Below are 15,900 nucleotides of genomic sequence, written 5' to 3'. Positions count from 1 at the left end.
AGCAGTTCTAGTGTTATCCAAGGCAAAGGCAAATTGGACAGTGCATCGATACTAGAAGTCTCTAATTTTGTCAAGTTGGAGTATGCTCCAGCTGTAGCATGTGATGTGGAGAGTGTGTTTTCGGAGTACAAAGTCATTTTAAGCAAAAATAGGTGCAAGTTTGTGTTTCAAAACCTATTACATCATGCAGTGATTAAGTGAAATCAAGACGTTCGAATTTCACTGAGAAACTGGAGCATTTTATTGTGGTACAATATATAATTCTTTTTTATTTTGGCGATGTTTAAAGTGTAACATTCATTTCTTATAATATGAACTGTTAATTGTTATCAGATATATGTTTGTTTTTAATGCATATTTCAAAAATTTCAGTGCATATTTTGACACTTTTTAGTGCATATTTTTGCATTTTTAAGTGCATAATTTTCCGAAGCCTGCTTATTACCCTATAGAGTATAACATCATCTGCAAAAGGCCTTATCTCGGATTCCAGGTCTTTATATATATATATACACAGTGCGCTTTTTCTAAGAAAAAAGGTGACAGTACTCACCCAAATTACTTCATAAACAATCTCTCCCTGATTTTACTGTACAGGGTCACTCATATAAACTAAGACCAAATGCATAGTGTTTGTACTCTGCAGTTGCCTCAGCCAAACTTATGTTGTGCATGGCTGCATGATTTAAGCGTCTATACAATCTTATATGAAATCTTACCTCATAAGAGATGCCAAAAGTGTCGTCCTTCCTGGGTTATACTGGTACTGTATCGGGTAACCACATTCTGGCTGATGAGAGCGACTTATGCCAATGTAATGTTTCTGATTTAATTTATACAGTAATGTTTTCTTTCAGTTCCTCTAATGAGTGAGGATTTGTTCTTGGGTTCACTAGGCTAATTGGTGACAGTCCCAATGACGGTTGGTATTGTGTACATCATATCTATTGTGCGATGCATGAACACATACAACCATCACTTAAGTTATTTTTATTATTTGTCTGAAAGGATCATCTAATTCGCAGACAACATGGGCTGCAACAAGGACAAACTTTGACCCAAAACAATCTAACATTTTAAGAACTCAAAAAATAAATAAAACTTTAATTTAAACAGACAACAATAATTCTAAAAGTACAAAAAGTTTGTAAAATATCAATCAATGTCACAATAAAAAGTTCACTTGACACATTAACAGGAATTGTAAATCCTAAAGGAAACTTTTCCAAAAAGTACCCGGGCAATGCATGGAGCAATTTCATATCAAGACACGTTATTTGACCTATTTATAATGAATGCTGCGGAGCACCAAGATTTGCACCAATGTCATCTAGCTTTTCCTTTGTTAAAACTATTCGTCTGTGCGCATGTTTTTTATTGAGCACTGAGCAAGTAGTTTCAAATTTATTTACAATTAAGTTACACAAATCAGTGCTTGTGAAGGTGGCACTTCACCAGGTAATTGCTGAACAAATGCATCACGTACTTGTCGGGTCGACTAGTACTTAAAATAACTTTTACATACAAAAATAGGGTGTTGTAATGATAACTCTCACACCATGTTAACAGCTGAGATTTAGACTGGCAACTGATGCTCGCGAGGTTGGATATGTATATGCTGCTTGTAAAGTCAAGAACTATGCACGCGCCTCCAATACTGCAGTGTACATATCAGAGTAAAATCGCTGCTTGGACAGTCTTAGTTTATATGTATATCGACTACAAAATAATTATGTCTCCCAATTCATTGGTGAATTTGCTACAATGTGCCAGATAGAAATAACAACAAGCACAAGGCTCAAAAATAAATTTGGAACATAGCATGATGTACAGTTTATCAGATGTTATAATAATCTGTCAATACTTGCGATGTTTTCATCACATTCACTTGGTTCACTGTTCACAGATTCAGGAGATACTCAAAAAGAATTGTCATGCTTTCTTTTATTGTGCACCAGTACAAAATAATGAGTTATTTAATTCGTTTCACTTCTCTAACATGTGAACCACATGCATTCCTTGCTCCCACTAAATAACTATGAACTCGCTTGCCTTGGCAGCACAAAACAAGTGTTTTATGTTTCTCAAATTATTTAAAAACAATGAAAGCAGTTAAATTTAAACATATATTATCCTCAAATTAACTATGCCGATTAGATATTGACTAGTTGTTTGCTACTACATTGTATTAACGGCACTTGGTGTGCAAGATGGATACAGTTAAATTGTCCTTGACAAGAACAGTTTGTTTGCTGAAGGGTGAAAAAACCAACCCCCTACTCCACTGTATTCCAGTAGCCAAAAGCATTGAAGGATAATAAAGAGCAAGACGAAGATTGTCTCTTTCTTTTTCTTTAACTCCAAAGTACGAAATTGTTAATAGGACAAAAATTATGATTGTGGAACGGCAGTTTACAGAAACTTCAACTGTGTGCTCGTAGGCATTATATCTGTAGAACATAACAAAAGCAGACAAACAAGCTTGATTTTAAGCCTTAAGTCAACGCTTCAAAGGAAACGTGATAGGAATATTCCGAATAATAACCAATTAATTTCCTTTTGTTTATTTTAAGAAAAAGGTGCTGGTACTGGGTACCGTTGCATACCACCACCACAAAAAAAAAAGCACTGTGTATATATACGGAAACATAAAGGTCCAAAAATATTGCCTCGAGGAATTCCCCTCGTAATGATTACAGGATCAGATACTGCCTCACCTGCTCTAATTCTCCGAGTTCTATTTTCTAGAAAAGTGTCTAGTTTCTATTTCCTAGCTTCCATATAAAGCCACTTTTTTCTTTCAAAGAAGTAATTTTTCTGACTTAATATTAAACAATCAGGCCCACCATGGCCTGAATTGCTTTCCTCTTGAATTCCAGTAGAACTACCATACCAGTACTTGCAATGTTTTCTTGACAGTCACTTGATTCACTGTTTGCAGGTTCAGGAGATACTTCAAAAGCATCATTATGCTTTCTTTTATTGTGTACGGGTACACAATAATTAGTTCCTTTATTCATTTCACTTATCTAACTTGTGAACCATGTGTGTCCATTTCTACTACAAAATAACCATGAACTCACTTGCCTTGGTTGCACAAACAAGGGTTTTATGCTTTACAAATTATATAAAAGTAACAAATGCAGTTAAATTTAAACGTACACTAATCACAGATTAACCATAATGCTCAGCTGTTCACTAATTATTTGTTACTGTACTTGGTGATGAGTAGAAACTCTCCAATTGTTCATCTAAGAATTGGAGATGAGGAGATGGATATTGTAGACAACTTCCAGTATTTAGGTAGTGTTCTGTCATCAGACAATACCATACATCAAGAGATTAGCAACAGAATACAGAAAGCTTCCAAATTCTATCACGCTGTACGTCAAACACTTTGGGATGAAACATTTCCGTTAGTTTCCAAGATCAGCTTGTACAAAATATATCTAGTACCTATATTGATATATGGCCTGGAAGCAGCAACACTTACTGGACCAACAAAGAATAGTCTTCAGGCAACAGAAATGAAGTTCCTCCGCTCTTGTCTACAAAAAACAAAAATGGACAAAATAAGGAATGTGGATATCCGGCAACAGCTTGGATTGGAGAGAAGCTTGCTGGAGACTCTAAAAGTGAAGAGATTGCAATGGTATGGTCACATGAAAAGAATCGACTCTCACAGGACTCCTCGAACATACGAGGACGGTTTGAAAAGTTCTCGGGATCACCGCTAGATGTCAGTGCTAGAGCAACGACGTTCCCGTGCAATAATCACACATCCTTTGTGAGTGAACACGTGGCGTGTCAGTGCTCTAGCTGCAGGAGTGTGGTAGTGACGACTCTTTGTTGTTGTTCCCGCGTAGTGATTTGTGACAATGGAAAAAACGGAGATTCGAGCAGTGATTAAATACTTTGTAAAGAAAGGTATGAAAGCAAAGGAAATTCATGCCGACTTTCAGAACACACTGGGGGACTCTGTTCCTTCATTTTCAATTGTTGCCAAGTGGACCAGAGTGGATGATGATGATCCGCGTAGTGGACGGCCAAAAAGTGTTACGACCCCAGAATTTATCATAAAGTGCATAAAATGGTCATGGAGGATCATCAACTGAAAGTGCGGGAGATTGCTGAAGCTGTAGAGATGTCTTCTGAATGGGTATATTATATTTTAACCGAAGAATTGGGTATTTAAAAATATCCGCAAGATGGGTGCCAATAAACGCGCCAGATTGGAAATGTCCGAACAAAGTCTGGCCCGTTTTCAGTGCAACCAACAAGATTTTTTGCGCCGGTTTGCGACTACAGATGAAACTTAGGTCCACTACTATACCCCAGAGACAAAACAGCAGTCAAAGCAGTGGAAACATGCTGATTCACCACCACCAAAGAAAGCAAAGGCAGTGCGTTCGGCCGGAAAGGTCATGGCCTCAGTTTTCTGGGATGCAAAAGGCATTCTGCTGATAGATTATCTTCCTACTGGCCAAACAATTACGGGGCAATACTATGCAAACCTCGTAGACCAACTACAGGAAAAGATACGCGAAACAAGGCCTGGTTTGGCAAGGAAAAAGGTCATCTTTCATCAGGACAACGCTCCGCCGCACACAAGTGTTATTGCCATGGCAAAACTTCATGAAGTGGGGTACGAATTGTTGCCATATCCACCTTATTCACCTGATTTGGCACCACCAGACTTTCATCTATTCCCCAAGCTGAAAATTGTCCTCGGTGGACGGAGATTTTCTACAAGGGAAGAACTGACAGCCGAATTGGAGAGGTATTTTGCAGGCCTGGAGGAATCTCATTTTAGAGATGGGATCAAGGCATTGGAACATCGCTGGACCAAATGCATTAGTCTACAGGGAGACTATGTTGAAAAATAAAAGCAGTTCCACCGAGGTAAGATACTCAATTCTAGTACATTCCGAGAACTTTTCAAAGCACCTACGTACTTTGACCACAATGTTCCTGGGAAGAGACCAAGAGGAAGACCTCGTGATGTTTGGGAAAAACAGATGCTGAAAGACCTTGAAATTAGAGATGTGAACTGGCGTCGCTTATATGAGCAGCATTGTGGATGGATAGGACAAACTGGAGGAGGCTCGTACACAACCGCACCCAGCTTGCTGGAGCGAAGGAATGATTATGATGATGATTGTTACTACATTAGCATTAACGGCACTTGGTCCAATACGGATACTGTTAAATTGTCCTTGTCGAGAACTGTATGTCTGCTGCTGAAATAAGAGAAAACTAACCCCTACTCTATTGTATTCCAGCAGCCAAAAATGTGGAAGGACAAGAAAGAGCAAGATGAAGACTCTCTCTTTTAACTCCAAGTTGATGACACAAAATGGTTAAGAGGACAAGAATGAGAATTTTGGAATGGCAGTTTGCAGAAACTTAATCATCTGCTCGTATATGTAATATGTATAGAAACCTACTAAACAGTAGGTTAAGCCATCACTTTATAGGAATTGTGACAGGATTATTCTGAATAATATGCAATTCATTTTTTTTATAAAGAAAAAAGAAAAAATTACCATTGTGTAATATTACAAAAAAGAGCACTGATTATTATTAATATTGTTGCTGATCATACTTTTAAAAGATATGTCCACAGAGAAATGAGTAAGTGCAAAGTGTTTTGAAAACATTAATAATAAAATTACCATTAATTACATAATGTACATTCACATGAAGGGCTTCCAAGAAATAAAACATTTTTGGGAGGGAGTCAGCATCATTCAAGACAAAAATTGTAGTGCTATAACATTATGGAAATATATGCTGTAACATTTAGCACATTATGTTCTCCATTGCTTTCATGACTATAATACAAAAAGGTTGGAAAGCAGAAGACCACCATTTTCTGACACATTTCTGTATATTTACAGCCTACATCCTATTTATGCTTGACATTCTCAAATTTTTAAAAAATTATATGAATCATGTACAATTGTTTCTTCTCTTCTTAATATACACTATTTACAGGAAGCTGCTCAAACAATGAGATCAGATTTCTGGATCACAAATACCTGAGCAAGATCATCGTAGTCATATGTTCTTTTTAAGAAAGTGTCAGTCAGCCTGATTCCAGATATATTCTGTAGAAGAAACAAAAAGGTATCAGTCACAATTTCATACCTTAGGAAGAGGTTAATAACAACAGCATTAGGATCCATAACAACACCAAAACAGGAAAGAAATGTGGAGATTGAATTTACTCAGAAGTACATTTAGAAGAGTTCCTTAGATTATATCATTTGGCAAAACATTTCAATCAAATCAAAATCAAATCATCAATGATCTGCATTGAGGGTTGTCGCCCAGGTGGCAGATTCCTTATCAATTGATTACCTAGCTTTTTCTTAAATATCTTCAAACAACTTGGAAATTTATCAAATATTTCCATTGATAGTTTATTCAAATCCCTTATTCCTCATCCTATAAATGAATATCTGCCCCAATTTGTCCTCTTCAATTCCAACTTTATCTTAATATTATTTCCCTACTTTTAAAAACTCCATTCAAGCTTATTTGACTGCAAATGTCATTCCACGCCATCTCTCCATTGACAGCTCAAAACATACCACATATCATAAGTTATGAATTTCATTATGGTCCATATTGACAATTGATTACTATCACAGGGTAGATAAAGGTCCACCTATTCAATACCATTAGATTAATGTTGTACCTTATATTAATATTGGTACTAGTTACGATCTTGCTACATCAGGTCATCTTCAGCCACGATAAAAATTGGAAATAGCATGCATACATACATATGAATACCAATAAGAGATTACAATTGGTATGTCATAATTAAATTAATCTAAAACAGTGTGGATGAAATTTCAGACTACACACTTCAAACTGGAATTAAAATAGCACATTAAAACTGTTGTGAATGCTATTGTTGGACTATGCCAATGTCCTTATAATAAACAAGTATTCTTGAGTCTTGAATTGATCTTGGAGTTAATATTCATCATTTGTGTGTATTATGGACCTATTTGATCTACAAATTATGCCTTAATGAATGGAATATATACGTAACAGTTTATGTAGCTTTAAAGGAGACATTCACAACTTGAATAAGTGGCCTTTCCATAATATGAAATGATCTTTGTTTGAATTCAGTGTGAACTGAATGTCTGAAAAAGACTAACTTCTAATAAGTGAAATTTGAGAAAGGAAAAGAAGCTAAAAGATCGAGAAATAACATACAGCTATACGAGACTCACCCCCATGCTCCTCGTAATTTATGTGCACTCGACACGGACACCAACATCAAACTGATTGCCAGGAGGGAGCGGAGGCATAGCTTATGGTGGCAGGGATTCGAGGAGGGACGTGTGAGGAGGGGTGGGTGGGGGGCGGGTAGGTCAGGATGAGTGGATTGGTGGACTTGACGTTGTGTCCTTTTTTACGTTTATACTTTTCGTATGTGGGAATGATTATGTCAAACAGAATATTAGGTTTTTCATAGATTACATTAACCCTCGAGCACTCGCGTTTATTTTCATTGCTCGAGCACTCGCATGGTGCACCGAGTGCTCCATTGCGCATTTTAATGTTTCCTTCGAAGTTAATGAAAGTCATAGCCTAAATTCTATGTTTTATTGTTGATAAATTAATTCTTGAAATATTTTACATAATATTAGTTTTATTTTACCTCGCAGTATTACATTACAACACAATATTATCATTGAAATCATTAACCCTGTAGTTAAACGTTATGTTTACTTTGCAAACTAAAATTAACAAGTTTATTTTTAAGACAATGAGTATGTTCAAATATGACATCAATGCATTCTATTTTTATGTGTCAACAATCACAAGTATAATTATTACAGCATATTGAAGTGCGTAAATTAAAATCTGGCATTAGCGCAGCTCACTGTTTTGTCCCATTTATTCTGTATCACTGGTAGCTGCATTCTTGCAATTCTCACATGTTGCTTGCAGACGAAGCTGTGACATGAACTGCATCTTATAGTAGTGTTTATAGTTTTACCACATTCACAAGTCACACACATCTTCCTCGTTTCTTTGGAGAAGGCTCTCCAACATTTTTTTTTTCTTCAGGGCTCTTGAAACGTTGGAGGAAAACGGAAACATCTGCAGGATGAGTCAATACCTTAGCCCTTTCAACGAGATGTGGTTTCCTCAGAGAAAATGGCAGTTTTTTCAAAAATAGTCTCCTTGGATCTCTTCTGTTATTTTCATTTGAAAAATAAATCACTTGTGCATGTCCAAGATGGCGTAGAATATTGCCATTGACCATCTTCTTGTGATGCGTGTGATGGTATACGTACTGGACATTTGATCGATGGTGTCAACACCCCCCTTTGTTGAATTATAATCCAGGATCATTTCCGGTGTTTATATTTCTTTATCTATGACACCTCTGTCATGCATGGTGGATAACAGCAGCGCTGCCTTATTCTTCTTCGGTACAAAAGACAACAAAGTTACGTCCTTCTGGTATCCAAACAAGGAAGATTTCACGTGTCGATCTTTTTGAGGCAGAAATTCAACAGGAATTTCCCATTCGTTTTTCCTCAGTGTTCCAATACATGTAATTTTCTTCATCACTAGAGACATTGATGGTGATGCTTGTTGTTTAAAGGGGCCTAACACCTAGGTCATTGGCCCCTATGGTACGAAATGAGACGAAATGCAATGATAATTTAAAAGTACAAAATTCATCCACTGACCAGAATTCAAAACGTGATGCATGGGTACTGTAAAACCCCTTCTGATTCACACTCTGTTGCTACTAATCACAAACCTATTGTATACCTAACGTAGTGGTACTACTCGCAAGTAAAGGCGACCCATGATGTTCCCTGCGTGATGGTACTAATTACAAGTAGTCTCATGGTTCTAATTCGATCATCCCTTGGTCGCCCCTTTCAGTCGCCTCTTACGACAGGCAGGGGATACCGTGGGTGTATTCTTCATCTGCGTCCCTCACCCAGAGGGGGAATAGAGACATTGCCAGGGGGTAGCTAGTGTATCAGTTTGTCCATGGTGACATTCCTTTTGGTGCCTTCAATGTGAGAAACTAATCTGGCAACGATCTCCGAAGGTGAGTTTGCTACAGTACACTTCTAAATTTCTAGTGTAGAAGGTTTTGGCATCTGTAAGCAAAAACAGCTTTATTCCATATTTGTTTGGCTTGTTTTGAATAAACTGAACAAAGCTGGATCATCCTCGAAAAGCTTGGAGCTTTTCATCAATAGTTACAAAATCACAGACTGTAAATGTTCTTGAAGTTTGTCACAAATGCACCAAGAACCATCCGTATTGCACCCAGTTTATTGTGAGCTCTCCTTGTGACCCTCGTGGACCTGTCATCAAATCGAAGACATGTCAATAAAAAGAGAAATCTTTTGTAACTCATTGTTGCCCTTATGATTTCCACTCCTGAGCCATCTTTAGTCCAGAGTTCACTTACATTTGTGTGATTAGCTTTCTTTGTGCCAGTCAGGTAGAGCAAGCCTAACAAAGCCAATATTTCAGTACGCAATGTTTCCTTTGCATCTCTCCTCACTTTTATATCGTTCAACCCGACTGGCTATGTACACACTCGTGAAGTTTACAATACTATCAATTATAGACATGATATGGGCTTTTGGGCTTATGCTGTGACAAGAAAACTAGGTGAAACTCTTTAGTTTTCGCAAAGCACTTTGCTCCGTGTCTTAACAAGAAAATCTCGACTGTTCACGAGGAAGTCTTCTACAATAATGAGGGTTTGAATTTAAGAATATTTTACTGTTGGAGAATTGTAGTGGTATGCTCGTTCGTCACCAGGTGGCTCAATTTATGCTGGCAGAGTGATCCAAGCTGGAGTTGATGACAACATGAAGCTCCAAATGAGACCTTCTATCACACAGTGCGTGCTTGAGAAGTATCCTAGAGGACATCAGACAAAACAGGGACGAATGTGGTAGAAGAAAATAGAATGAAAACCTACAACCTGCTTTCCAGTCAATGATTGGGTTAGGGATGGGATGAATGAAGCCCCCCAACTTGTGGCGAGGATAGGAATTGTGCCGGCTGGAATGAAAGATGACAGGGAAAACCAGAGTACCCGGAGAAAAACCTGTCTTGCCTCTGCTTTGTCCAGCACAAATCTCACATGAAGTGACCGGAATTTGAACCACGGTATCCAGCGGTGACAGGCCGGCGCGCTGCCGCCTGAACCACACAGGCTTAGAAGGAAATAGAAACTAAGAAAATAAAAGCAATGAAAGACACCAGTATAGAAGAGAACAGAGCTGAAGAATGGAAAGAAAGTATGTGGAGAAAACTAGCAAATGATAATGATGTGAGACAATGTGAGAGGGGGCGAGGGGCGGTGTACACACTTATGAAAGTATGACATTAACACACAGAACACATAGCTTGGAATGAACCAACTGGTGATGACGAACATACGAATTTGGAAAACACCGAAATGAAATAACAGTACAGAAAGGACAGGGAAGAGAACTACCTACTTGATTCCTTAATGGCTGGCAACCACGGATTACTTAACATAGCCAGCGTCCCCTGTTGTAATTGTTAGGATTTTTACTTATTTCCACAGCTTTGCAAGTGATAAATATCATTATTGATCCGTATTGAAGATACTATATGTAGGGTGCTAAAAAGTTTATTATGTCGCCTATTCAATACATTAGAAATTTTAAACATTTAGGAATTTATTATATTTCCATATGAGACATGTTTTGCCCTTCTTTGAGGGCATCATCAGTCATAGTACTACCTCAAGACATAAATCAGGTACCTGATTTGTAATTAAATTGTAAATACTAAGATACAAAATTGACATTCAGTGGGAAAGTCAAGAGAAGAACAATGTTCAGTGATGATATAGATAACAATGTATCAGCCGTTGGCTGTAAATTATCAGTTGTGAAGGATAACAGCTTCAAATTGTTAGGGTATGTCCTACAAAGGATGACTTAACATTAACATGGGACATTTCAAGGGAAAGTAAGTGACTTGCACTAATAGGTAAGACCACAGGGAATTTGACAGTGTCCAGCAGCAGTGGTCCATATGAAGTATTGACGTTATATTGTCAGAAATGCTGGTAACTCTTACTAAAATTTCAATAAGAAACAGTGTTCATTGAGAATACAATGTTCATTAATGAATGGAGTTTAAAGAGGTTATATTAACTTATTTATAGACACAGTAGTCGGCACCAATGCGTACAACTACAGGGTATTTTAGCAGTGTCCAGCAGTGGTGGTCCGAAGAATAATTGATGCTACTCTATTAGAAAATCATAGGAAATTACAGAGTTGGAGTGTCAATTTAATAATAACATCTCGATTGCAGGTAACATCCACTCCATCCACCACAACTTTCAACAACACGCTATAGAATCCAGCACACACTGGCACCAACATGGCGTGTCACTACAGCTCCACTTCACGAACAGAAATGAATATGTCTCGTCCCAGTCATGACGCTCCGACTGTAGAATCCCTCCACTGCGAATTATACCATAAGCAACTCCATTTTATTTCGCTAGACCAGCATCACAAAACAAAAACTTCATCCCTATGTTCTTCATGTTTTCATTTACGGCAATATATTAGTTTAAAGTCTCATCAACATTCTCACATGAGACAAAATTGAAAGATTTTAACCCCGCAACATGTTCCCTGAATTATCAACAAATAACTGCCATCATTGTTGCCATTCCCAATGCACCATGTACTCAACGACCTTTCGTTTCAACTACACTGAATTTATGCCAAAGAATTACGACATCCAAACGAGTTTCCTTCCACGCCAGCCAAATTCACCGTTGCTTATGGAGCCATATTCAAGAACCCGGGACTCAACCAGACAGCTTCCAAAATGACTATCGCCTAATAGAACCTCATTTGGCAATCTGGAAAAAACAGTGGAATATTTTTCCTAGCTTTCCAATAATTATTATGAACTGAGGTCAGACCACACTGCATATTACTGTGGAGTTGCCTTATTAATGCTGTAATCATGAACCAATGGCAGAAATAATGTGACGCACATTGGTGCCAGACATTTTGTATCCTTTCTCCCCAAACTGCTCCCTTGTAAATATGTATTATAAGATTGTAATTTCCCAACTGTTCAATAGAATAATGTAAATATTACTGTGTAGTTGCCCTGTTAAACTGTGATTATCAACCAACGGCAGTAATTATTGTTATGAACACTGGTGCCAGACACTTTATACCCTTTCTCCTCAAACTGCTTCCATGTAAATCTATATAATTATATATAATGGGATTACTTATATATATAATAAGAGTTTTGTCTGTACATTGCTCAGAATTTGATAAGAATGGTATTTCTGTATCAATCGTGTCCACAGTAACAAGGAAATGCACTTTTTACTTTTCCGTAATTTCTGTCTGTCTGTCTGTCTGTCTGTCTGTCTGTCTGTATGTATGTATGTATGTATGTATGTATGCATCACTAGAAAACGACTGAAGAAAATTTAATTAAAATCGGTATGCAAAGTCGGGGAATACATCGCTACAATCTAGGCCATAAATAATTTTATGCATGCTGATTGAAATGGTAGTTTAGGGGAAGGCCTGAAATTTTAATTTTCAAATATAGTATATATGTTATTAGTAATCCTATCTTAATAAAAATCGGTATGCAAAGTCGGGGATTAAGATGCTACAGTCTAGGCTATAAATAATTTTATTCACGCTGAGTGAAATGGTAGTTTAGGGGAAGGCCTAAAACTTAATTCTCAAATATTTATATTATTAATGGTCGTATCGATAAATACTACACAACCAAAGTTATATAGAATTAAATTTCCGACCATTTATATCTCATACATGTTTACTGTACCGGCTATGATAACGCAGATATTCATGAATTTGTATTTTTGTTGCTAAGTCCGTATCAACGCCGAGCCACGAGAAAATGGGTTAACAGAATTTAATGAAAATTGGCATATATAGTCGGGGAATAAGAAACTACAGTCTAAGCTATAAACAATTTTATTCACCCTGGATGAAATTGTAGTTTAGGGGAAGGCGCCTAAAATGTAATTTTTAAATACCTATGTTATTGGACCTATCGAAAAGTACTACATAACAAAAGTTATAGAGAATACTATTTCCGGTCATTTATGTTTTATTAAGTTTTAACGTACCGACAATAATAAGAGTGGAATTTCAGAGTCTGAAGAAAACTAAAAGTGAAGGCCTAAAATATCGAAAGCCATAACATTGATCAACAATAACATAAGATTGACCATTGTTTGTTGTGATGTTCTTTGTCTCTTATGCTGCCTCTCAACTCTGATAGATGGGATTACTGCTGCGTACCGAGTATAATAGCCTGACTGAATATTGGCGGGAAATAGCCGGGGAGTTAGAAAACTTTCTTCTTTAGCATACCATTCCTCTGGTTCATACATTTTCTGATACAGCTGGTACGTAACACACTGGTTCATCATAGTATTCCAGCTATTCGATCTCTAATTTGACGCGCTGTTTTGAGTGAGCAGTGGGCATACTTAAGGCAGAGGCTCACTTAGTAGAGTAGTAGCATGGACTGGTCTAGAATAACAATAAGGGCTATTCCAAATTATAGCACCACAATTCACTAAATAACTCAAAATCCAACACTTAAAAGAGCAGTTTCTTAAGAAGAGCTTCTTCCTCTTCATTTTTATTAAATTCTACACTCATTTTAGCAGTGAAGAGGGGGTTTCTCCTCTGTCTTGGATGAAAAATGTGCCTCCAAATCATATAGATTTTTCCGCCGCCAGTGTAGTGAATTGATACTTTCCGACTCATCGGGTACTCCTAGGAAACAGATTAGTAAAAGGGCATAGTTTTTGCCCTGGGAGTCGCCACTATTTGACCCTCTCCCCGCCGAAAAAGGACGGAGTGTTCACGAATCACGGCTGTCTGCGGTTTGGTCATTCCATCTCTAGAACTTTGGACTGTTAGTTCGGAAGTGTAGTCCTGTTCGTTAAAAGTGATAAAATGTGTGGTTTTTCATTTGATCGAGTATTTCATATGAAAGCATTGCTTTTAATCGCGCCATTCCTACTGACGCCATTGTAATGTTTGTTCATTTCAGTTGGGAAAACCACTAAGACACTCTTTTTGAGAATGTAAAAAGGCAGGTGGAGAGTGCGTGTCTACCACTATAATGAAAGCTCTTCAACCTGATTGTGACAGATGGTATGCAAGTGGGTCTACCATTACAGTGAAAATTCCCTAACTCAGTCTTCATATGAGAAAAGATGTTTGGTGACTTCCCCGTTGCGTTTCTAGGGTAACGTAAAGAGCTATGCAATTTCATACAATCTTGCTCACAATGTGTACACTACGTAACCTAGGATTGTGTATACAATGTAGAATTCCGAAGCGAAGCACGGGTACATCAGCTAGTATATATATATAAACTTTATAATTTCCAATGATTTTCTAATAGAGTAGCATCAATTATTCTTCGGACCACCACTATTAGACACTGCTAAAATACCCTGTAGTTTTACGCATTGGTGCCGACTACTGTGTCTATAAATAAGTTAATATAACCCCTTTAAACTCCATTCATGAATGAATATTGTTTTCTCAATTAACACTGTTTCTTATTGAAATTTTAGTAAGAGTTACCAGCATTTCTGACAATATAACGTCAATACTTCATATGGACCACTGCTGTTGGACACTGTCAAATGCCCTGTTGTCTTACCTATTAGTGAAAGTCACTTACTTTCCCTTGAAATGTCCCATGTTAATGTTAAGTCATCCTTTGTAGGACATACCCTAACAATTTGAAGCTGTTATCCTTCACAACTGATAATTTACAGCCAACGGCTGATACATTGTTATCTATATCATCAATGAACATTGTTTTTCTCTTGACTTTCCCACTGAATATGTCGATTTTGTATCTTAGTATTTACAATTTAATTACAAATCAGGTACCTGATTTATGCCTTGAGGTAGTACTATGACTGATGATGCCCTCAAAGAAGGGCGAAACATGTCTGGTGTGGAAATAATTCCTAAATGTTTAAAATTTCTAATGTGTTGAATAGGTGACATAATAAACTTTTTAGCATCCTACATTTCCACAGCTTCCCATAAATCCTACACCTGTAGTGTTTTTTGCTTTGTATTCCAAGATGTTAGAGCTCTTACCCACAATGCTAGAACTTGCTGGAATCCTATGAGTAGAACTTCATTGAAATAACCTTTTCCAAACCTCAACTGTCTTCTGTTAAACCAGTCATTAATTTTGCAAACGTGTCTAATATAATCAGAAAGAATGCTTTCCCACAGCTTACAAACACCACATGTCAAGCTGACTGGCCTGTAATTATCTGCTTTATGTTTTTCACCATATAGCCGATTGTCTTATCAAATAATTCTTCATAGCATCAGCACCAGCCCTGCCAGGTCTGTACACCCCAAAAATATCAAGTTGCCTATTACCTTTACAGATAAGTCTTACACTTAGAATTTCATGTTCCTTTTTGGTAGCTTACAAATTCTTCTTATCTGTAACATGTGGATTGATAAGCACTCAGAATGCAAATGCTGGATATTAATTAGGGAAATGCCGACCCATAGAGAAGGCATATTTATTTTGGTCATATATTTGAAGCGATTTGATTCTTAGAGTACTGGGGGAACTGTGAGAAATGGGTGACCAGTAACCAACATTAAGATAGGAATAGTAAATCTTATGACCCTGACAGGAAAGGTGGAAGTAGTAGTAGACTTCATGGAGAAGGAGGAGGTGTAAATGATGGGGCTGAGTGAAGTGAAACGGAAGGAAGAAATTGAGGAAAGGATACACATTATACTGGAGTGGTGGCCAAGAGGCAAT

At 37.4% G+C, this 15,900-nt stretch overlaps 1 protein-coding gene across 1 annotated transcript in view; it reads right to left on the bottom strand.

Annotated features, from left to right (window-relative positions):
* Positions 1–256: 256 nt before the first annotated feature.
* LOC136864247 (trafficking protein particle complex subunit 13) overlaps positions 257–15,900 on the bottom strand; it is a 249,419-nt gene continuing 233,775 nt past the window's right edge. Inside the window, exon 10 of the mRNA XM_067140988.2 lies at positions 257–6,110. Within this exon, the coding sequence (XP_066997089.2) occupies positions 6,006–6,110 (105 nt within the window). The 3' untranslated portion in view covers positions 257–6,005. The remainder of the gene's footprint in view (positions 6,111–15,900) is intronic.

The sequence above is a fragment of the Anabrus simplex genome, chromosome 2 (genome assembly GCF_040414725.1).
Source record: "Anabrus simplex isolate iqAnaSimp1 chromosome 2, ASM4041472v1, whole genome shotgun sequence".
NCBI classification, from domain to species: domain Eukaryota; kingdom Metazoa; phylum Arthropoda; class Insecta; order Orthoptera; family Tettigoniidae; genus Anabrus; species Anabrus simplex.
The sequence above is the reverse complement of the archived record's forward strand: the minus strand, read 5'-3'. Positions and strand labels throughout refer to the sequence as shown.